The sequence below is a fragment of the Cyprinus carpio genome, chromosome A18 (assembly GCF_018340385.1).
Source record: "Cyprinus carpio isolate SPL01 chromosome A18, ASM1834038v1, whole genome shotgun sequence".
Lineage (NCBI taxonomy): Eukaryota > Metazoa > Chordata > Actinopteri > Cypriniformes > Cyprinidae > Cyprinus > Cyprinus carpio.
In genome coordinates, this window is record NC_056589.1 from 25346233 (window position 1) to 25372319 (window position 26087).

General features: G+C 36.4%; 1 protein-coding gene across 2 annotated transcripts; it reads right to left on the reverse strand.

Annotated features, from left to right (window-relative positions):
- Window positions 1-536: 536 nt before the first annotated feature.
- LOC109110071 (anoctamin-1-like) lies at window positions 537-26010 on the reverse strand. Of its 2 annotated transcripts, XM_042775629.1 has the most exons (27): window positions 25819-26010; window positions 24613-24779; window positions 23115-23408; window positions 20763-20855; window positions 19090-19241; window positions 18936-18990; window positions 18125-18176; window positions 17968-18023; window positions 17807-17854; window positions 17549-17613; window positions 16564-16698; window positions 16229-16389; window positions 16019-16101; window positions 13646-13657; window positions 12828-12905; window positions 10391-10456; window positions 8529-8603; window positions 8252-8453; window positions 8000-8111; window positions 7246-7303; window positions 7058-7158; window positions 6678-6829; window positions 5037-5189; window positions 4883-4935; window positions 4575-4756; window positions 4366-4471; window positions 537-3328 (listed from the first exon to the last, which is right to left on the reverse strand). In XM_042775629.1, exons 1-27 carry the CDS (start codon window positions 25853-25855, stop codon window positions 2252-2254), a joined length of 3825 nt encoding a protein of 1274 aa, XP_042631563.1. In that variant the 5' UTR covers window positions 25856-26010; the 3' UTR covers window positions 537-2251. The 2 variants fall into 2 exon arrangements, with proteins under 2 accessions (XP_042631563.1, XP_042631564.1); XM_042775630.1 differs by lacking the exon at window positions 20763-20855.
- Between the last annotated feature and the right edge of the window lie 77 nt (window positions 26011-26087).

The following is a 26087-nucleotide window of genomic DNA, read 5'->3' on the forward strand; positions in this document are numbered from 1 at the left end:
GGAAAGCCCAGTATGTGGTAATGCAGGACAGAAGAAATCTTTACTTTTATGTAATATTATTAAAGTGTATGAATCACTGGCTCCACCTATACTCACTAGACAGTGAATGATTTGATTCTGATAGTCCTTTGTCTCACTAATGTCCCACCACTCACAGTCTCTTTGTGTAGGTTTGCTGTTGTCTCCATCTAGTGGTGGTGGACAATTCAGCACTTAGAGAATCAGTATACAACAAAGGGTCAAGGTTTTGCTGGTAAACATAATCCAGTAAGCCCCTGCTGGTAGATACTGTAACTACAACATTGTGAGGGAGAAAAGCAGATTATCCATTGACAACCATTCAAAAGTAGCAGTGCATTTTCCTCCCTCCAGGCTAGAGATTCTGTGCATTGACACACACACACACACACACACACACACACACACACACACACACACACATATATATATATACAGTATATATATTTATAACATAAAAAAACAGAATCTTCTTACTTTCCATTTTTTATTATGAACAGTAATTGTTTTTTTTTTCATCATCATATCAAAATATTGTCAGAGTTTCTCAAGTCCTCTTGAAATAACATGGACATGAATGTTCTACTTGAACACTGGTTTGTAACTGCTCTCAGCTAACTGATCCCTGTTAGCACAATGCATATCATACACACTTGTCATTCAACATAGACTTGAATACACAGAGGCCATGTCCACACTGCAGCTAAATACAGCTGTCAACTCCAGTTGTTTTAAAAGTTCACCCTAAAATTTGAGTTAGTTTGTCACACAAGCTGTTGTGTGGCTTCCGAATATAGCATACGAGTCACCTGGTCTACTTTTATGGTGGTTTTTGTCTTTTATAGAGTTTGGAAAGTATAAATAGCCATTCAGTTTTATTACATCAAAGAGAGAAGCCTGGACTCTCAACATAATTTCTTATTTTGTGTTCCAGGGATGAAAGAAACCAATATTAGTTGGAGTGACATCAGGGTGAGTAAATGATGACATCATTTTCATTTTGGGTGCACTGATCTCTTAATCCTGTTCTGTACACACAGAGTTTGGTTATTAGTGACAACTAATGAAGCATTAAAATGGCTAGACACTAATACATCTCAGTTCACTAATATTAGTTTGAGGAAAAATAGAAAACACCAAAAAAGACTAAACTGCTGGCACATATCTTTCATGCTTACAGCTGTGAGACATCAATTATTGCTTGTTTTTGAGTTGTAGGATTGACACTTGTATTCCATACAAAAATGGAATGATAACTTAGCTATTTATTCCTGCAAATAAATCTGTTTGTCACGTCAAAAACTCGGCAGTGTGAACGTGGCCTGTGCACATTCATACCTTTTGTCCCCCGTTAGTAAGGAACAACTTTAAAAGTGACGACTGGGTCAAAATCCCTGAAAACCTCTTCACAGTGACTATAGCATGCTTTACATTAGCTTTAGCTGTGCTAGCATAGTGCTAAATGGGATTATGTAAAATACTACAGTGTATTTGCAATGTACAATGTAATTGGCTTTGAATCCATTTCAACATCACATTTCTTTATCATGTCTTGAGTGTGCTGCCAAGCTATGTGCTAACTTACCACGTAAATGAGACACTACAGATGTTGCCACCAAAGACAAAAAGACAATTCCACAAACAAGTTGGCTCATTTTGAAGCTGACATATTGTGTTAAATTCACATTTAGTTATTATTCTGGTTAAGTACATGTAGCAAAACTCATGAAAGAACACACCACAAAATGAAAGTTCCACTTGCTGAGTAACAAATCGTATGGACTGCAAAGCCCTTTGGCCCATATTCCTAAGCCTCTCTCTCTTCTCCCCTGTTCTCGTTAATGAGATTTGGTGTGTGCATATCTGCGTATGTCTGTACAGGAGTTTATATGTGAAAGAGAGAATGGCAAGTCACAGTATAAGACAATATTTAAAAGTCATCGAGCCATGTCAGATGGCTCCATAAAAATACCAGAATACCCAGAATGCACAAGCTGGACTTGTCTGCACTGGGTCCTCCAATAAAGTTGGTGATTCTGTGCAAAAGAAGTCCCCCTAGTTAACCAACCAAGTGAACCTCCACCAAGCCACCAAAAATTGATCTACATCCAGAGTTACTGAAGATACTTGTTCAGTTTTTAATGAGAAATTGATGAGTTGTTGATGGCATGGGTTGCCTGGCACTGAGAATGGTGATCGGATCGGAGTGTTGCTCCACTTAATCTTGTCACACTCATACGGGAGTGTTACGTTTGAGATCACTGGGTGAGGGGGGGATCTGTTCACTGAGGTGATTGAATGTGGTGGAGTGACTAGGTCTGGTCTTCGTCTCCCCAGAACTCTCTGAGCCTCTATACTTTGGAGGAAGAGTTTGGCATCGGCCCTTAACTTTTGAGCTTGGATCTCGAGGTGGAAGCCCTTTTGTTGTGCTTCCCATCAGCTCTGGTTTAGAGGGAGGGCGTGGTAGTCCTGCTGACTGGCTGGCCACAAGTTCTGGTTTTGAAGGAGGACGTGGCAAGACTGTTGAAAGGCTGCTAGCAAGCTCGGGTCTGGATGGTGGGAGAGGAAGTGCTATGGAATGGCTGCTCGTGAGCTCTGAATCCAGTGAATCTGAGACAGACGTTTGGCTTTCAGAGGGCTTGGTTTTAGATGGTCCTCTAGGAACCATACAGGTGAGCTCGCAAGATGATGGAGGAACTTTCTGGTCGAGATGTGTGAATGTCGTCGAGTGGCTGGGTCTGGTTGCATGTGCTTCAGGTCCTCCCTGCCTTGGTGGAAGGGTTTGGCAACGGCTCCTAGCCCTGGAACTTGGGTCTCGAGGTGGAGGTCCATTCGAGTCAAACTCTTGGTGTCGTGATAGTGAGCCAGTTTTGATTGAATGAATGGACTGGTTTGAACATGCTAAAGGTGTGGTGAGTGATTCATCATGACAGGCTATCTTAGACAGGGACTCTGGTCGAGTGTCTATTAGGCTATTAGGTCGAGGTCTATTAGGCAGATCACTGGTGGATGCAATCGGTTGTTCCTCAAGCTCTTCCTCCTCTCTGTTGGTCAGCTCTTCATCTGACTGGCTTAGCATTACTCCACTACAGACAGGCAGCTCTTCTGGTGATCCTTCCTCTAGACCCTTGATGACTACATCATTGTTGGTAGTTGTCATTGGGTGTGACTGGGTGCACTGCTTGTCCGCCTCCTCGGTGAGCATAAGATCCATCAGGAGTGCTTTCTCTCTCTTTAGCTGTTCTTTCAAAGAACGAGGCATGTCTGGGATCAACCATGCAACCAGCATACTGAGGAACATGGCCAAATTCTACAACATACAGAATCAAACATCCAGTCAAGTTTTACAGGAATATTCTGTGTTATATACAACTTAAACGGCAAGCAATTTGATTAGTTTTCAAGAAAATGAGAAAACCCCTATACCACAATGCACTTACAGTGGAAGTCAATGGGCGGTGTTAATCTTGTCAGTGAAATGTTTGCTGACCAAGGTTTTTTTTTTATACTTCATCAACAATAACAAAGACCAAACAATAAATATTTAATTAAAACATAGCTTCTGCAGGTTTTGTGCTGATAAATCTAATGTTAAATGTGGTAATTAACAAATCTTTATAATGAAATAAAAATAAGATGGTCTAAAATTAATGTACTGTATATGAAATATTGATTAAAGGACATTTTTATCATAAGACTATCAAATGACAAACAAAAACGGTTTAATAATTATCGCTGCCTATGTGGCATGTTGAGTTTAAAACAGAAGCATGCTGCTTTATTAATTTATCTATCTAGCTTTATTTACTTGGCTATAAAGGAATCACATTAATTCTTCATTAAGATTTCTGGTTAAGCATTATTTGTTTTTTACTACTATTTGCTGCATATGGAATTCTAAAATATGCATGTTCATCTAATCTGTAAATCTAATTTAGGATTAATAGGCCACTGCTGCTTTTATCACTTATGTCACAGTTCTTTGGGCATTCCCCCACCTCCATCTTTATTTCTAATATTTCAGATCTATTTTAATCTCCTACTAGTAGGTTAAAGGAGGGGAAATTAGAGTTTGAGCCCCTTTATTGCAGAATGCCAGCTGTTTACCTTTATCTTGCAAAGATTATATGCACATATCGACTCATGAAAATGCTGTAGGGATATTTACGTTACAACCCTTCCTTGTATCATTGCATGGCTGTCATGTAAATGATACTGCGATGAAATGGAAATGACACATCAACATTGCACAAGCAAGACTACATTTTAATGGTAGATAGAGCATTAGTTGTATTTAACCTGCAATGTTCACTGAACAAGAAGAAAAGCAGTTTAATATAGACTGACCTGGAAAAAAATGACAAAAGCCAGGCGTGCAGCGAGCACAGACCAGTACTGCTTAGAAAGCTGGTAAGACTCAGGAGACCAGGGTGGATCTCGATAGTCTTTGTACCTGTGAAGATGAAGAATTGTTGAACAGAAGAAAGAATGATATCAGATAATGTAGGCGAGTAGAGTTCATGAGTATGAGGGTATTGAGTGTGTGTTGTGTGTACCTGCAAATACGGAGTTGTCTGTCAAAGTCTGTATCATGTGGGGCAGTACCAGGTTTAAAGTTCCCCGTGTTGAAATAAGCCAGTGTATGGTTGGTATAACCATGCATGGTACCTGTCTCACTGTACAAATACTGATACACCATCCGAGGAATGAACTCAGATGTAAAGGAGATCACAAATGCTTGAGGGAAAGAGAGATAGCAGGAGGAAGAACCTTAAAATCTCTGCATGCAATGAGATAAATCATATATCAAACACAGCCAGCAACTAAATAGGAATTTTGTTTCATCGTAAGTCACAATACTCACATTTGTAATGACAGCAAACTTGCTGATTCCACTCAAGATGTTGTACCATATGCCTGGGAAAGGGAAGATAAATATGTGACAGTGTGAACTTAATTAAATAACAGTTATGGTAAGTGTAACCACATACATACATATTTGCTGCAAAATTTCATACCAATCTCTTTAGCACTGACTGCATCAGGCCGGCGTATTTCAGTGACGAATTTTGCCGCATCTAGTCGGATTTCAATGACGTTATTAAGCAGAGCGAAAACTGGTGCCAGCGGGAAGGAGGCCACAAAGAGTGTGACAAATCCATATTGAATAACTGCAGACAAACAAACACACACACACACGCATAAATGATCCACGTCCTTAATCAAACCCAGTTCCTCAAGGTCATCGTGGGCCTCTTTAAACACCGTTGCTAAACCTCTTCTAAGGAAAAACGAATAATAGAGTGTAAGAGCAGGTTTTGGCATCCATTTTAACATTTTTATATCTCTTGTTAATCACTGTGCTACTGTGACTTCCTCCTATACAGCTGTGTGACTACAGTGAAGGATTACTAAGGTATACATATGTGAGGGATTTCAATATAAACAACTAAATGAAATAATATGTGTAATATTCCTCTCCCTTTGTGACACAAGGTTACTGACCACTGTCAGAGTCTCTGAAGTTGTAGTTGAAATAGAAGTTGTGATAGACAGAAAAGTAAAGGAAACATATTAAGTGTCAGTCTTCAAGGCGTACAAAGCTTACTGACCCACAGAATTGGCTCTGGTAACTGTTAACCAACATAACCGATACAATCTACCATTACAGGGTTAACCCAATTAATATTAATTTACATCTATCTAAGGTCATTGTCAATATGATACTGTTGTATTGTTTCCTTCAACCAAACTGTGTCTATGCTCTCTCTTATCAAGATCATTCCTTGAGTATCACAAAGCTTAAGGTCTGTTCACGCCAACACAAACTAAAATTTGGTCCGGTTTTCATGTACAAAATTGTCTGTTCAGACCTATGAGAAAAAACAACAATCAGGCTGACTGAAAATGCACAGATACATCCCCACACAGGACAGAATCAACAAACTTTAACCTGGATTGACTGTCATCAGATTCTGTTCCCCCATGTTTCTTATACAAGGAAGTTCTAATATTTCTAAACAAGATACTTGTTAAGATCCATGCCAAAATGGGATAGAATCAACAACTTTTAAGCCATTACAACAACATCTTACCCTGAAGGTGGGAAGAACAGATTCCGACAGCTGGATTGCTTGCCATTGGATTACAGTGTTGCAAAGTCCGGGGTTTTCCCGTGGAATTGGGCTACTTTATCACTGTTGCTGTGGGCTGTTTTTCCATGTCCATGGATTAAAACCACCCCGATAATGTGTTATTTAGCCCATGGAGTGTGAATTTTACCAGGGGAACCCCACCAAAAACGTGTATTTTTCCCCCTGGAACGTGATTGCAATTGGGCTAGTTTTGGACTAGTTTTGAGTAGCAATTGGGCGGGTTTTGTTGTGGCAATCCTGGTATTTACATTGTACTTTTATAATGTAAATGAAGCAAATATAACATTTTGAAGAAATCTTAGTGATTAAGTACACTGATGAATAACTCAAAATAAGACAAGGAACGTATTAAGAAAATAAATGTTTTGTTGACAATAAAGAGCAATTTTGGGGGAAAAAAACCTTTAAGCCACATACTGTCATTAAACAACCGAATGAGACTTTCAAGTTGCAGATGGACTGCATGTAAAACAAGTAGAACAATGAAGGTGATGCAGTGCTCACCCATCTCCATGTACTCTGGACTCAATCCCTCATATGGCTCCAGGTCGTAGTCCAAATCCCAGCGCTGTGGTTCTCGTTTGGAATCTTTGTCCTCCTCATCTGCTGATCCATCTTTCTCCTCCTTATACGTGCGATACATCTTCTTCAGCTTTCTGTAATGTCAGCAGATTTGGCTGTGTCATTTTAAACACTTCTTCCATCACTCACTGTGCACTGCGTTAGTAATGTTAAACGGTGTGGAGAATTACATTTTAATTTGCCAAGAGAGTTAGGGGCTTCCTCTAATAGACTGGGGGTACATTGTGGAATCCAAGAAAATTAGCAGAGGGACCACTGGGAAGACTTTGCATGTTTGTACTGTATGTGTGCAAAATACTTACGGAATGGCAATTTCAAACACATTATTCTGAATGAGCTGTTTTCCCAGCATAATGATTCCCAGCTGAATACACACTTCAATAAGACAGCCACCTGGAGAACACTAGACCAAAAACACATGTACATGCAAATTGTTAGTTACATTATGCTAAAACACTGATGACAAACATATTATCGTTTTAATGATTACCTCTTCCATGCGGAAATCCTTAAAGACATAAACATAGTCACCCGGACGACCGGCAAACCTAAATTAGCACACTAGAGTTATGAGGGATATTTTTAAAATACCGACAATGGATTAAACAATGCTAACCCAGAAATTCTGCATTTTGGTACTAGACACTACTAAACTACAACATAATGGTGTTCTGTTCAGCGACACAACACTATATAGACATACAACAACACTATATGTGACACACAGACACCACAAAACAGGCTGTTATAAAATTAAAATTTGCATCTGGAATTTAGACATGAATAAAAAAATAATTTATTAATAAAATATGATGATATATCGTTGAATTGAGTAAAAATAAATTATTTTTCATTGTTAGTTCATGTTTACTAGTGTAGTTAACTAATGTTAACAAATGGAACCTTACTGTAAAGTGTTGCCAATATTGTTTGTAATAATAAATATTCCTATGAAACAAATGCTCACTGCATAGTGATATATACACACACACAATACAGACGAACATAGATAACATTCTCAACAGTGCTGTACACAGGACAGTCCACAACACTACAGTAGACACTAGTGTAAACACAATACTACATACAAACACAATACTACAGTAAGCATACCACTACACTGCAACACACTGGACATGATAACAACAATAAAGTATGTTATAATAATCGGATTATCATTGCTCACAACAGAGACAAAACGTCATGTTAGTTTGGGTGGGAATGCTAATGGGATGCCATTTTACCTGCCCTTAAAGAAGGCCACATAGAAGACAGGTGCAAATGAATTCATGCTCTTCAGCAAAAAAGCTTTCAAGATCACATGCTCCTCAAATGTCGATTCAGTCTTTGGAATCTCTGCAAGTATGACATTAATATCATATTCATAATAATCATCATTGGTAATGCATGATCTTTTCTTCGTTAGAGTCACCCTTTTATAAAGAAAATTTTTTGAATGCAACACATTATATCTTTTGTCATGTAAACACACACACCAAGCTCTGTAATCCAAGCTGCTATAGCACCGTAGATCTCATCCAGCACCAGAACCACCAGCAAGTTGATGATGACAGCGGTGGTTGTCACGGTTACACGCACATTAGCCTTGGCCTCGTGATCAGGGTTCATTGACATAACGGCAAACACAATGATGCGGTAGAGAATCACTCCAGACACGGCAGAGAACGTGACCCCAACCTGAGAAAACAGATAAATAAGATTTTGAACCATAAAAGCAATGTGACAAATGCTCTTATGGAGAAAAGTACCCACCATAAGGAGGATAGAGGATATGTTGATGCAGTATCCTGGCAGCCGGTCTGTCCATGACAAAGACTCAGAGGCAAGCTACAAGAACAACAGGATGTTACTTAATGCTCACCATATCAGCTGGTAATACACTAGCTACTTGACTACTCACATTTTGCCTGAAACTAATAAGCAATAATGATTTTTGTTATGGCAATAAACAATATGATGGCCCATACTATAAGTCTATACCAGGGGTGCCTTATCCTGTTCCTGGAGATCTATCTACTGTAGAGTTCAGCTCCAACCCTAATTAAACATATCTCAACCAGCTAATTATGGAGCATATGATAATTACAGACAGGTGTGTTTGATCAGGGTTGGAACTGAACTCTGCAAGTAGGTGGATCTTCAGGAACAGGATTGGTCTATATTGGTCTGTTTAGTGTTTTTTTTAACCAGAATAATGTAATAATAAATGCAATGTTAGGAAATTAGATTAATTAACTTTTTTTTTTAAATATTTAGTTAAAGTTCATTAAAGAAGCACCACAGTATTTAACATTTTTGTTAAATTCAACCTATTAATTGGTTACTTATGCCTAAATAAATTAAAAAATATGCTAATATTGACCATTACCAATCTGGCCTCCTATATATTTTGTAAGTAGGGTGACCAAACGTGCCATTTTCCCAGGACACGTCCTGGCCAGGATTTCTATATTGCCTAAAATATCCAGGTTTTGGCTTTGTTTGCGCTGCGCAAAGTACCGTGATGTCATATCATTTTGATGTCATACACCGATCGGTACGCTCAGTGCTGCTTCAAGTCGAACACTAATATGTAGGCCTACACGTATTTGTATCGCTTTGACCGTTCTCTGTAGATCCCACCTTCTCACGCACCATGATTGGTCGATTACGTACAATGTCTGCATGTTATTGGTCAAACGATCATTACCTTTATTAAGTATGCAAACAGGAATCCAAAGCCAAAACATGGATATTTTAGGCAATATAGAAATCCTGGCCAGGACGTGTCCTGGGAAAATGGCACATTTGGTCACCCTATTGTAAGTTATTCAGTAAAAACCTAACACTACTAAATATAAGTTTACAAAATCTACAGATGATGTAGTGGTTTTGTGCATCAGAACAGGAAATAGTTGGAACAAACTAATCATTGAAACTAAGTATGGGTGATTTGATTGAAGTATTGAAGATAATGAACAGTACGGATCCAATCCTCCCTCAGACACACACGTATGAAATCTGAATTAAAACACTATACTCTCTCAGGTACACACACACACACAATGAACATGTGTCTTTGATTAGAGGAAGGACACCACTCTAACTTGTGTGTTTTAATCCAGCTCTGACTCTAATCCTGCATAATCTAGTGTGGAATACCCAGAGAGGTAATCTGCTTTGAGTGCCGTGTGTAGTAAGTGTGTACTCCACAGATAGTGTTTGAGCACATACGTGTGTTGTTTGTACGCACCGCAGGCATGACACTTTGTACAAGGGCATAATGGCAGTAACAAAAACCCACAAAATCACATCAAGTGAAATTGCGACCAAACTGCTCATTTCAGACAGGAAAAACACAGTGCCAGTGTTGTCCAACGGACTGTGTAGTTCATTATCTAATTAATTAAATTGTCATAAAGAATGAGAAGATAAAGATAAGAGAGTGCTAAAGTGGGGTGTGATAAGAAGAAAGATGGATATGACAGGAGGGGTCCTGCAGTGATCACTCGATAACTGACAGCTGAGAACTAACTGCATTATCCCTGAAGCCCCGCCTCTTCTGGTTAAGTTGATTAGCTCACTCTCTCATAAACAGACACAGTAAACTGTCAAATTATCTCCCCCCTCCTCACCGGTGACTGTCCTCCTTTAGCAGACAGTAGCTTCTCTCTTCCTTTGTCATCCGTTCCTGTGTCCGGCTAGAACACAGAGCAGAGATTAAAAGCACTGTGCACACGCACTCATTCTCTTACATATACCTGGAAAATGTGCAAGGGATTCCAGGTATTTCAGCTCAGCGCATTTTTACGCAATAATTCAATTAAAGTGAAAATTAAGACTTCACCTTTAGAATGAATTAATCTAAAATAGGTCATTACACTTAAATCAAATCACAATATGGACTAGTATATGTAAATATTAAGACGTAAAAGTCAATTTAAATATGAATCCTGCATAACATACTGAAGCGTGTGTGACACTCGCTGTGATTTCAGTGTCTGCCATCTAAATGAGGATGTAAATACATGAACAACATCTCCAGAACTGCTCTGAGAGTCACTTCATGAGCATTTGACCGTTTGATTTGAGTAAAACTAGCGTCATATCACATATACAGAACTGTAAAGGTATTCACTGTAACCCGTCAAAATAAAAGTCTGGTTTGATTTGAAGACACTTTGCCTATTGCTATTTTTTTCAGTAGAATGTACATAGCATACTACTACTACTAAAATGAAACAAACATTTTTTTAAGGAATAATTACACAACATTTCTTCCATGTTTTAATTTTAATAGTAAATCCCCTTTGTTTGCCAAAAAATTAAGTTTGCTTAATTTTCAATAATTAAAAGATAAATTAAATTAATTTTTTATGCCTACTTTAAGAAAAAAAAAAGAATAAATTAAGTAGTTTTATGCATTCAAATAATTAGACATGCTAAAACACAGAATTTGGTAACAATAAAAAATAACAAAACATGTAATTTGTGAAAATGTATAAGTTTCATGATTTTAATTAATTAGACATGTTTTTTGATTAATAAAATTAAGTTCTATTAAAAAGGAGTTGAGAAAATTTTAAATGGGAAAAAAACAGAATCCAGAAAAATTAAAATGGAAAAAACTGAATTTAGAAAAAATAAAATGCAATTTAGGAAATGTGTTCATGCATTCATGACCTCTAGACTGGACTATTGTAATGCACTGCTAGGAGGTTGTCCTGCATCTTCAATAAACAAGCTACAGGTAGTCCTTACCAAGTTAAGAAAATATGATCATATTACCCCAATTTTACAGTCTATGCACTGGCTACCTATTAAGTTCTGTATCAGTTACAAAATATTGCTACTTATTTATAAGGTCACAAAACTCTGGATTTTTGCTAATACCTAGGATAGAAAAGTTACCTAAAAAGATCAGCGCTCACCTTAGGTCACAAAACTCTGGAACAGAATTCCTGGTAACGTTCTAGGATAGAACAGTCTCTAAAAGATGTAAGAGCTTTTTTACATTTAGCTCCCAAGCTCTGGAACATAATGTCCTGATAACATTCTCTGTTCTAGTGACACACTCTCTCTGTTATACAAGTCATTCACACTAATGTTTTGCTGTACATTTCTGTATCTATATGGATAGTACCTTAACATAGCATTCTGATAAGCTACTCCTAAATATAATGTAGTAAGTTTAATTTTCTGTGAAGCTGCTTTCTTTGCAAGGATTTGTATAATGAAAAGTGCTATACAAATAAACATGAATTGAATTGAAAAAGAACTTTACAATAAAAACACATTTATTAAACAAAATAAATAATTAAAATGTGTATTTTGGAATATCTTTCATACTTTCCTAAATAATCCTAATGGGAGAAGGTCCTACTTGACCAAAATAGACTTTGCTACAGACTTCCTTTTAATCGTTTTGTTTTGTTTTAGATACAAGAGATAATTTTCTTAAAAAAAAAAAAAAAATCCTAATAGGAGTTTAATAAGAAACTGGATAAACTTAAATTCCTAATGACATTCCAATATTTTTTTACTAGAGTTAATCATTAAAATTACAATAATTATTATGCATTACAAAAAATATACAAATTATTAAATTAAAATAAAATTATATGATTAAAATAAAATTACATTGTACACATTCCTCCAGAAATTTGGCACGAATATTGTAAGTCAAGTCTACATCCTTGTTCAGTAATTATTTTTATTTAAAAAAAAAAATCAAAGATGAGAGCTGATATTTGCAATTATATCAGGGAACTGTGATTTCCAAACTCATAGAAATTATTAAAATTATAAGAAGACATGAAGAAGTTATGGTCATAGTAAATATACATTTTTCTAGTTATATTCAACTCTATAAAGTTATTTTTTTATAATTATAATGGTAGTACTGTTTAATGATTAAAAATATATTTTTTATTTGTGAGTACAATTTTATAAAATTATTATTTTTATTTATTCAGCAATCAAAAACAACTGAAAATGTTATGGAAAATCATGGAAATTCATTGGTCAAATGCATACGAGAACCTTAGTTTTGTACATAATCGTGCAGTTTACCTCTTCTTTCTTCTTATTCTTTGCCTTCTTCTCTTGTTTCTTAAGGAGAAAGTCCTCATATGCTGGTCGTAGCTCATTCTGTGATATAAACACAAACATATACAGTACATCAAGCTCAGTGCTCAAGGACTCCAAAGATGTCAAAAAGCAGCAAATTTAACATCAGTTCCATAGACATGCATAAGAAAAATGGTCTCTATAGAAACAGGATTCACAACCACATGCACAAATAGAAATAATTATCTTGGTTCCACATTAAATTATTTTCTTGTCTTGAGGCAAAGATGCCAATATGGTACAAAACTGCAAGTTCATTATAAAGCATTTAACCCACAGGGCTTTTCTGGCTAATATATGAACACATCGCTGTAGACAAGAGTGGTTGCACGTTCAACACACAGTTCTTAAGCTGATATATTTATGACACAGAATGTGTTTCAAGCAGACAGTTAGCATTTAAAACTCCACAAATAAGGTTGTGATTATCTGGCAAGAACACTGTGGTCAGGATTATGGCATCGAGGTTAATGGTATAAAGTCAGGGTAAAGGATTCGTTGACACACAGGTTACTGAAAAGTTAAACCACTGTAAATCTCCCCTTTTCCTACGAATTCAGGGTTGATTCATCAAACTGCATCACCGTGCACTATATACACAATTGACCTTCCTGCCGAGCAGAGAAATACAAACGGGAGATGGAGCACTGATGAGGGTGGGGGAAGTGTGAGGGACAAAGAGAGAAATATGGTGTGCATTTGAGCATGTCGGGAACAATATAGAAACAGAGAAAGAGAAGGAGAGCAAGAGATAGGATTACCTCAGCCCTTTCCTATCGGTGAGCATGAAAGCAAAGAAAACCTGGCGTTAGACACACATATTTACACTATTTAATATGCAGAGTAATTGAAGTTCATAATCATTCACATTAGCATGTTGCTCATGATCTCCCATGGCGTCTTGTTGAAAGCGAAGTCCTTCATCCACTCAGCTCAATGCTTTAAGCAGAACTAGACATGTGCCGGTATTCGTTAATTCGATATATCACGGTAATGAATATGTACGATATTGTTATCGTGGGCACTTCTTAATACCGTTAATAATTATATATTACAAATTATTTAGAATTTGGGATGCATTTTAAGAATATTTTTTCCATCAACTGGTCAAAATGCACAACACAGCTGTATGCTGCTTGAAAGACGCGTGTGCCAGCTCTGATGTAATCAAGCATACATGAGAAGCACATGGGGAACACATGAGAGACGCGCTGAATGAAAGCACATTCACTCTCTTACAGCAGATGGCGCTAAACTGCAGAAAATGCAGCCCTTACCATGGAAACCCCATAAATAAAGCAGCTGAGGCTCTTTCTAAAACGTATTTAAATAGATTTAAATAGGCATTTAGATTTGATGGATTTGCTATGGTGTTCATCACAGTGCCAAATACTTAAATATTTAGACTTAATAGGCTATTCATTTAAAAAAAAAAAAATTTTACATTTTAATCTGGACTACAACATGCCCTAGGTATTGTTTGAAAGTGTTTTGATTCTTAATTGATCATTCACACTTTACATTAGGGCTTCATTAGTTAACATTAGTTAATTCATTAGTTAACATAAACTGCCAATGAAAAATTCTTCTAAACATTCATTCATCTTAGGTATTCCAATATTTCATAACACGTTAAAATCTAAAGTTGCAACTGTGTTATTTAATGAGCTAACAGGAACTAAGACTTATGTTAAAGTGAATGTTAATGCATTAACTAAGGTTAACTAATGAGGTCTTATTGTATAGTGATACCTATGGGTCTTTATAGTTCTTTTGCACTTTAATCTGTGTAAAACTTTTAACTTTATATATTTTTTCTGTATTGCTTTATTGTATTTAAATGTTCAGTTATTTTTGTTATAAGAAAGAAGTTATTTAACCTGTTATACTGTATTATGACCACTTTTTTTAAACTAAATACTGTGATAATACCATATACCGTGATAAAGCATTAGCAATTAATCGCAACAGGAAAATCTGATACAGGCATATCAGCAGAACACAATCTCATTACTCACACATCCACACCACCCTCTCCCACCACTTGCACAATACACACACACACACACACACACACACACACACACACACACACACACACACACACACACACACACACACACACTTCAGACTGGATCAGCTCCTAGGTGAATGGTTCAAACCCCCAAAAACAATGAAAGCTTGAATTTTCATAAACCTAATGAAGAGCAGGCCATCAGCAGTGAGCGTGTGGGTCTGTTAGAGTCACACTAGATAGAATTGGCTATTATGTATGATTATGTTTAGCAATGCTTTATGAACCGTGTTGCTACGAGTTTCTGCTGATGTTCATAGGTGAGATTCTGGTGTGGTTTTAAAGAAGGCAGCTATATTATAGAATGTGCGTTCTAATGATTGTACCACTGTCAGGAAGTGATGCTAGACATGACATGAACATCATGGATAATGTCATCTAAATGCTATATGCGTACTTTTATTCAGCAAGGATGTATTAAAATATTCAAAAGTGACAGTAAAGGCATTCAGAATATTACAAAAGAGTTCTATTAATTACAAATAAATGCTGTCCTTTTTTAATCCTGAAAATTGTATGCATGCACCACATCAGCATATTATAATGATTTCTGAAGGATCATGTGACACTGAAGACTGGAGAAATGATGCTGAAAATTACATTTTTTCATCACAGGAATAAATGACATTTTAAAATATATTCAAAAAGAAAACCGTTATTTTAAATTGTAATAATATTACTGTATTTTTGAACATACAAATGCTGCCTAGGACAGGATAAGAGACTTCTTTCAAAAACATTACATTTTTTGAGACATTGTGCACAAACAAGTTTTTGTCCAATCAGCTATTCTCTTTGCTCATGGCTGACTTAACTTAAAGCCTACTTGCTATTTTCTTTTTTTTTTTTTTTTTTTAAGGACACATCCTTTGATGTGCCTGTCTAATCAGAATTCCTATCAGTGAGCAGCAATCTTAACAGAATTAACGATGCAGTCACGGATGTGCATATGTCAGCTATTTTACAGCTTCAAAAATCAGATTTTAGAGCTGCTGTCATTTAATTAATCAATGTTAGAGATGTTCTGTGACTTTGATCAAATGCTTTGGACTTTTCTCACCTCATCGTCTTCCATGCCTGTCAGATCCCAGCTGTGCTGTAAACATCGCTGCCTCCTCTTCCAGTGCTCTAGAAACACTGCCGCTAAACACACACACACAATTATCACAAAACGATCTATTCCACTTTATACCACCTTATTTCTTCTCAATATAAATGTACAGTAAACACATAGTTTAGCATCAAATGCACATATTCATACAGCTCATACCCCAGAGGGACATAAATATGGCGAAGCCCACGGTGGCGTGGTTATCAAACAGATAGCTGGCACGTGCTGTACTGCAGATACTGCTCAGCTGCCAGTAATCACACACACGATCACATAGAGGACACATGGTAAAATTAAGATGCTCATCACACATCTCTTGACTGAAAGAGAGAGAAATTAATTATCAATTATAAAATGTTTCACTAGTGCATCACAAATGTTGGCTTCTTAAAGCAAATAAATCAATGTAATTCAAATATAAATAATCCAAAATACATATCAGAGTTACGTTTGATTTAAAACATTTAGCTTATATTAAGAAAAAAAGACTTTACCTGGGCACATTGGTGTCTACGGTGAGGCAGCCGTACAGGAATACTGCGACTCCTAAAGCCGAGGCTGGAATCAGCAGCTGTGTGTACACTCCCAACCAGGCAAAATACAGGCCAATCTTCTCTCCAAAGTACTTCCTGTTAAATACAGTTAAACAGGTACAGAACTGTTATGAATTTGACAAGGTAAACAACACTGAACACACCAGCACATGCAAAAACACTGCTTTCAAAAAATGACTGCACTGAATCTGAACCTGCAATTGAAATTGAATGCCACTCACAAAGCTTCACATATCCTCCACCTCTTGTATATTTATTTATTAAAATATTTTGGCTATTTTGATTATGCTTTCAGCAGCCAATAAAAGCGGAAGCTACATTTTGCCATATCTAACTCCAGAGATTTTCCCTATAATCAGCTCAGAAAATATCATACTATCCCGTTTACTATAATCTTACTATTGTACTGTCAAAGAGACTGTCTGCTGTGCTGAACACAGCATGCATGCTATACAGTGGGCACATATTTAATATTTGTGATATCCAGATGGCATATTAAATTCACCAGATGCAATGCGGCTTCATTGAAGCTTAAAAAAAGCTGGATTTTTGCAAATTATAGGTCATTTTATAATGTTTTATTATCCTGATAAATGTAAACATCTATGCTTGTTTGATAAGAATTTTGGGATAGGCAGAATTAGTTTCTTTTTTTTTTCAGGTGTTTTATCACCTGTCAGGGAGGTGAAAATCTTGAAAATGAAAAGTGACACACCTCTCCTCAATAAGCCATATGATTTAAGGTCGAACTATTTATAGCAGTCCACACACACACACACACACACACACACACACACACACACACACACAGATACATACACACATCTGACAGTTCTTAGAAAGGAGAACCAGTCAATAACCAACTGTGTACTGAATGACATCTTTCAAAGAACCAGATTTTAGTGATGCACATCATGTCTGACACCTTATAAGGTCCATTGGCTGATATTTGTAGCAAGCTCCATAATTGGCCCATTCCTCATGCAACATCTGCAATACACAAATATCATTCATTACCTGTTCAGTTTTTCTATTAAAAACAAAAAACATATTCTTTGTATCTTCTTAGAGATGACACACACAAGTATATCTTACAGTAATAAGCAGCTTATTGTCATTTTATCAATCAAATAAAAGCTTTTCCTAAATGTCACCGTGTGACTTGCTGCCGGTCAGGACTCACCTGTCTGTCGTTGCGATGCTCTTTATCTTCTGAGCTGTCAAAGTCTCCCTGCAGCGATGACAACACACAAAGCTCTACCCAAACCACATCACACATTTACACTGAACTAACAGACGAATTACAAATCAGCTGTATTAAACTGGGTAAAATGCAATACTTACATCATGCAGAGGGAAGGCAGAATCATAAACCCCTTTAGCTAGCAGTGATGAAATACCTGAGACACAAAAGAGAGAGAATTTAGATAAATCTGTAGTAAAAATATTTAATGAAACAAATGATGGTATATTTGTGGAGTTGGCATCTCCAGGAACATACCCATAGTTTGACAGGTCTGTGTGCAGGCAGTGCGCCTCAGAATTTCATAAACCTATGAAAGACCGTGGATGCAACACAGTAATACATTAAAACGTTAAAAAATGTAAATAAATTAACTCAAACATTAATTAATAGCATAGTTCATCCAAAAATGAAAATTTTGGTCTTTTCTTATCTGATATTTATTTTAATAAAATGAACATGGACTGTGGTTGTCAAGCCAAAAAAAATGACCAAAAACCACAATTAAGTATTTTAAAAACGGCCAGTATGGAATATGCATTTAGTCGTAAGATATATACAGTACATTTTGTGTGAGAGACATTCTGGGCATGTTCATGTGAGTTCATGAGCTATGTAGTGATGTCTCTTTCATAAATTGTTCAATTCTTTTACAGTGAATTGGCTGACAAAACCAATTTGAATAATTCAATCTTGATTCATTCAGCTTACTGACTCAGTCATCCAGTCACAGAGGTTAAAAGCCTAATGAAAGTGAATACAGACATACATTTTGTCTGTTAATGAATGGCACACAAATGGTATGGTTTAATGATATGTTTATGGTGTTTTTGTGTCATTTTTGAAGCTTTAAAGCTCCAGTCCTCTATCATCAAACCTTCTTACTGTATGAGGAAAAAATACCATTGCATCATTCCGAATTTCTCCCTTTGTGTTCCACAGAAAAACGAACCTTTAGTACAACATAATTTGACATAATTTTCATTTCTGGCTGAACTGTTGCTTTAAAATGTGTTCTTATGTGTCCAGATGTGTATAATCATTCTGTTTCCTTTATACCGATACTTACAATTCGACCTCGTATTGCATTGCTGAACAAGCTGTTTTTCGACTTTATATCAAATCTGCAAAATTAAAGAAAACTAATTAGGATGATGTGTGGGCTTGCTAATTGTAAACACTCTTTTACGACAGTCTGGCTGTCTGCGAATGTTGGCACTCACAGGTGTAGCTTGTCTCTGCTGAACGGTTGGGATAGCACACGTGTGCGTGGGTCTTGGGGCTCTGGTACGCCCGGCTGGAACGGCTGATTGATTTTTGTCCAAAATGTGCTTATTATGCCCATGAGCCCCGTCTTCTCTTTCAGCTGATATGTCTGGAAAAACAACCATAACGGTACTGAAATTAAACAGAGATTAATCCATTTCCAGAGCTAAAGAGAGACGAGACACACTAGAAGTTAAGACCAGGGTCAGACGATTTAACACCACAAACGTGGAATGGAAATATCTTGTTTTGTGGGCAAACAAAACACATGTGGGATGTGGGTCCATATGTCTATATATGTGTACTGTATATAACATGTCTAGAGTTTTGGTCATTCAGATTTGATTTCATAGTTATTGAATGGTATTAAAAACCTTCCAATTCACTAATACAATATGTGAAATATCTTAACATTGTACCTACACTGCAAATGACCATGAGTTGCAGTGTGACAGCGTGAATCTGTCAGAACAACAGACCAATCAGCCGTTAGCTAGAAGCGAGACTTCAGCATCAGTAAAATGGGTTAAACTTAATATTCTACTTCATTTTATTTTCAAGATATTGGTGTCTAAATGAATACTGCATATATTAGAATAGCTGGTTTTTTTACACTTCTCAAAAGATGATTTCAAAAGTCTGTGAGGCATCATGAGCTGGCTTTGACAAAATATCAGAAGTTAAATACTTGAATTGAATAATCAATTCAATCAATCAATTCAATTTATATAAATAAAAGGGTGAAAAAAAGATAAGATTTTTTATGCTTATGCTTATTTTTTTCTTATGTTCACATAGGCTACATTTATTTGATCAAAGAAACAGTTATATTTTAAAATGTTACTACAATTTTAAATACTGTAACTATATATATTTTAATATATTTTAAAATGTCATTTATTCCTGTGATGCAAATGCTGAATTTTCAGCATCATTACTAAATCATTCTAATATGCTGATTTGCTGCTCAAGAAACATTTTTTATTAATTATCAATATGAAAACCGTTGTGCTATTTTTGTGCAAACTGTGATGCTTTTTTTTTCAAGATTCTTTGATGAATAGAATGCTCAAAAGAACAGAATATATTTGAAATAGAAGCATCTGAATGTCTTTACCATCACTTTTGGTCAATTTAATGCATCCTTGCTGAATATAAGTATTAATTTCTTAAAAAAAAAAAAAAAAAAAAACAGTAGTGAATGGGGGAAATAAAGAATAGAATAGCTGTGCGATGCAACCAAAATAGGAAGTGTCCTACCGGGAGCTAACAGTGAGACACCTTTGTTGATTTTAATGGAAGTGTTTTAGTTTTAGTACACTAGCAACACAAGGTTGTACATTTGATTCCCAGAAAACACATATAACATATCTTATTAAAGATTCTGCCATACATGTAAATGGTGTATCCTCCTTAAAAATTATTTTTTTTCTATGGGGCTGTTAAAGCGAGGTAAGGGTAAACGGTATCTGGACTTTATGCAGACCAGACTCAAACTTAGGTCCCTGAGAGCTTTATGAGCCTCACAAATCACGCATTACACACTGCATCAAAGGTCTGACACATCTTTATATTTTATTCTCAAATGGCAGCCTTTTTATGTGTCTGTTTCTCTTTTATAGTAACTCACCTTTTTAGTCGGCACTCTGATCTTAAGAAGTTCTGCCTCACGACTGAGAACAGACCAGGGAACATGGAGACGGGTAAACCGGACTGTCCTCATTTAAAAATAAAAATAAAATGAGTTTAAAGAGTAAAGCACCATTGAATAATGCAGTCAATTTGGTTTGCAGGATGCAATTGAAAGCTGAACAGCTAAGGTGATTTTGTGGCCTTGATTAACACAAGCAGAGGTGCAAACATGCACATACACTCACAAAGAGTTTAAGAAGCAGCTGTTACTAAAATGGTCTTATTCAGCGTGGATGAATGACACACACACACACACACACACAAACACATCAAACACAAACACCTCTGGCAATGAGGATCAACCATAATCTGCCTTTAGGCTGGAGACAGCAGCACTCAAATTTAATCCACACTAACATAACACAACTGATCTACCACCATCACACCACCAACAATCAAACGTACACCCACGTCACTGCTTTCACTCTCATCAGTCAATCTTTATGCTACAATGAACCCTGGGGCCAATTTCAGATCCACACAGACTTCAGACATACAGTAGGAACAAAGTCTTTGCATCTCAGAATTAATTTATTATTATAGCTAGTTATGCAATATCAAAAACAACAACAACAACAACATTTTTCACTTACAAAATCATTTGCAAGCATACAACATGGTAAAATTTGTTTTAAATTAAATGTATGCCAATTAATTAAAAACACTGTTCAGGAAAATGATTTTCATTACATTATTTATTATTATTATCATGGAAACAAAAACTAAAAATCATAGAGGTCCTAAAAATGGGCTTTATATTCTTCATGCAAAATATAATTTATTTTAGGTTGAAATAAATAGACATTTCTTCATAAAAATTCATACATAAGCATGTAGTGTATTTTAAGGTGTACTTAAACCTGCATAATAATAGCTTTGACTCTATTTGGATTCATGAGGGTATTGCCTGAGTATAAGCTTTTTTTTTTTTTTGTGGAAAAAAGCTGCATGAGTCAACCAATCTACTCCTATTCAGAAATACTAAGCTTTCCCTGCTTCAACTTGGGAAAAACCATGATGCAGGGGGAACCGATCATCTCTTGTGATAACCACAGTTGCATCTGTCACAGATATATTGCTGGGGGGCAACTACTGCAGCAAAAAAAATGCTTTTTGGCATCTGTTAACTAGTATTAAAATATGCTGCATTGCTTGAAAATGAAAAGTCCCCCTTCAAAAAAGATAGGCTTTTCTTCATGTGGGAGAGTTAAGGCTTTTTCTAAACTGGGTCCCCAATTCTTAAGTTCCAAGGTCACGCTGGGAATCTCTTGATTGTGTTTATTCTGTTAGTATTATATTCAAAACCGAGCTCATCCCTGATTATTCATGGCTCGACACATGAAATGATGATACAGGAATTTGTTTGCCAGGAAAATTATATAGAGACCTGCATGGGCAGACAAGAACCACACACAGGTTGTGTTCCGAATAGCATACTACAATGCTACTCACACTAATTTTGCAATATGCATTGGCATATTTTAAGCAACTTTTTCATTATCTGATCAGACTAATGGAATTAAGACATTTTACACAAAATGAATTTTAAATTAATAAAAAAAAACTTTTAATTTCCAAAGATAATTATTGGACATCTTATACTTAAACTATATGTAACTATATATTAAACTATATATAATTTTTGGGTCAGTAATTTTTTTTTTTAAAGAAATTAATACTTAATTCAACAACGATGCATTAAATTGATCAAAGGTGGCATTAAAGACATTTATATATTTAGAATGTATTTGTAATGTATATTTATAATTACTGTATGTAAAGATATTTATTTCTATTTCAAATGTCTATACATCAAAGAATCCTGAAAAAATGTACACAGAAAAAAAAAAAAAAACTTTCTTGAGCAGCGAATCATCATTAGAATGATTTCTGAAGGATCATGTGACACTGAAGACTGGAGTAATGATGCTGAAAATTCAGCTTTGCATCACAGGAATAAATTACATTTTAACATATACAGTAGAAAACCGTTATTTCAAATTGTAATAATGTTTTACTGTATTTTTTAAATAAATGTAGCATTGGTGAGCATAAGGGAGTTTCAAAAAGATTAAAAAAATCTTACCAACTTTTGAACAGTAGTGTATGCATATAAGGAGATCATATGACAACAATTAAGCATCCTACTGTTTGAAATGTTGCATAGTGCATTGTCTCTTACATATTTAAGAACTAAAAATAGTAGGCAGTAGTTAGTGTGTACTGCGTAGTGTGCAGTGGGCTAATGTTCTAGCATTCTGAACATAACCATGCACACATAAATACAAACCTCTTTGTCATGTTCAATCTCCAAGCCTTCCTCCTGAAGTCTTCTTTCAAATTCCTCCCTGATTTTATCTTGTGGTTCATTGGGGGGTTCCATCCCAAGCCCCGCCTCCAACACCGCCTCCGAAATATCGCCCTTCGTACTCCTGCGTGATGGGGTGGGCACGTTACCATTAGAGACAACAGAGTGGCGGTGTTGGGACTGACGTCTCTTGCAGTGATAAACAAGAACATAGTCCACTCTTCTGCAGCCGTCTGCAAAACACAGCCCTCCTCCTGGACCAGGGCCTCGCTCCTCCTGAAAACACACACAAGATTTCTTCAGCTCAGTAACATCTAGACACAACTGCATAGCTGTACAGATTCCCGGAGTGCTCTCAAAGCTGCATAGCATGTAGTTGGCAGTTTCAGCAAAAGAAATTGAGGATCTGGGTCATCCACTGTTTGGCTGGTGGTTCAGAGCAGTTGGATGTTTCCTGTCATACTCATGTTTGATTAGACTTCTACTTTTGAGCAAGGTACATAACTAGGAGGGTCCTTGTGATTTGTGATAAGACTAAACTAGTGGATAAGACTGTCATCAGAAATTGCCATTGTGGTTTTCATAATGTTCTCTTCACACTACAAAAAGATCCCCAAAAATATTATGTTCAGAACATGTATAGATATAAGTAATATATATATATATATATATATATATATATATATATATATATATTATATATATATATATATATATATATTTACCCCTCAAAAAAAGAAAAAATGAGAACTTATATTTTGCAAAAAGATATTTTGTGATTTTTTTTTTTTTTGCATTATAAGATTACTGACATGCACCCCAATTCCCATAAGCAGAAAGCAAATAAATTAAAATAAATAAATAATTCTAGTTACTGAAAAGCAAAAAAGCAATGACAGCTTACTGCAAATATGCATAAATATTTATAAGAGTAAGATTTTTTTTCAATTATATTTGTTATAATAAAAATACAAATCTATATAACCAAAAATTTAGTCCAGGAAATGAGAAAGTCTGGTGTGAATATTAAACTGATGTCATTTAGTAGATGCTTTCCAATGTGATACATTGAAAACACATCTCAAATTTCACTGAAGCATGTTGGGATCTGGGAAAGTGCTTCCTTCACTTGTGAATGGATTCTGAAACAGTAACTGTCAAGTAGTGATATAGATTTTTTCAGTGGTCAATGGCATATCTAGAGATCTTTTGCTTTTGGCTTCAACCCACAATCTTTGTGCAACCAGTTTCTTTCTTTTCTTTACCTTACTTGACCCCTGGGGGTCCATGAAGGTACTGCAGGGGGTCCATTGAGAAGATGTACATAACATATGCAATGTGAATATTTTAATATGATCTAACCACAACCATTATTTAATTTAATAATATTAGTTAATAATTTAATATAATGTGCTATAAAAATAATACCTATTTGATAATAAACAATATTTAATCTTAAATCCTGCATTAGACAACGCACCGTGTGTTCAGCAATGTCATTGGCATCGTGCCCGCTGCTGGCTGTGCCCTGCTGGCCCAGTTTAGAGATATCGTGGGCAAGACAGCGGAGTTTCTCGCTCTGCATTGAAGAGGACTCACACTTCACAGCGGAAACACGCATGCGCTCCGGAGCCCCATTCCAATTTTCTGTTAGAGAGAGATATTCACAAGTTAATTTTGATGTCTAATAATATCTTGCTGAAAGTCTTCTTTTATGGCATTTTTCTCTTATGTCAGTTTCTTTGTGTATGCTTTGACAATATGCATGCAAAACAATCATGCCAATAAACTGCTGAAATTGAAGTGGAATTGAGAGAGAAGAGAGAGAGAGAGAGAGAGAGAGTATTTAAATGTAGGGACTGAAAGCTTTCAGCACTAAGGACAGCGACATAATTGAAGGCTGTGCGTCAGTGCTCAAAACATGAAAAACTGACTGATCACAGAAACAGCGACACCTACACCTCTAGTCTTTTTAAATATTCTCACACCCTGACTAAAGCGTCACTTAAATATGCCTCATGTCTTCAGGTAAACAAACCCAGGGGTTCATGACTCTTGGAGAAAGCTAAGCGCATTTACACCACCTGACCAAACCATGCATCACACCATAGTCTATTGGTGCATTTAATTCCCAGTGCTTTCATATCAAATCAGTAGTTTCCATTCTGTCGTCAATGTAAAAAAAAAAAAATACATACATTTTTTAATTGTTATGATAAAACAACACATGGCGTCAGATGGCGCTTGAAATAGCTCCAGCTTATTGCCCCAGCTAATTATACAAACCCCCTCCGACACACTTAGCCCTCTTATTGTTTTCCAAAGCAAAAGGATAAATTCTAACACAGTTAGTTACAACGTTAACGAGTGTTAAAGTGTGACAGCCCGTCTGAAGGGGCAAATAATGGCGCGCGCCTCACTGCAATTAACATGAACGACCAGTTTGGTGCCACTCAAATTTTCAGTTTTCACCACATCAGACTAATTGACTATAAATGTATGTGTACATGAAATAGCATGCATGCATTTGCAACAGTTGAATATAAAACGACAATCAAACAAGCCAATTTATTGAAGTGCCAATTTCACAGACATGCATTTTCCCTCTGGCTCAGCGAAACCAACGCACGCGCGCACAACAACATCAACAAACAACATGAACCGGAATGTCAAGGCTGGTACTCACCCGTGGCAGAGAGCGACCTGTTCAGTTCCATGTTCATGTTCCCGGTGAGATGGTGGACAATCCGCTCGCGGCCCCGCGCAGCTTAACGCGCTCGTGCTGCTGCCGTTAATTCCGTGGAGCGCTCGAGACGCTCAAACTTCCAGTGAGAGTCGGACACAGCGCGCGTGCACCAAGAGAACAGTGACAGCCGACACAACCCCCCTCCCCCTCACAAACACACACGCACGCACAGGTATCTCTCACAAACAGACGCTAAATGCGTAAGTCTA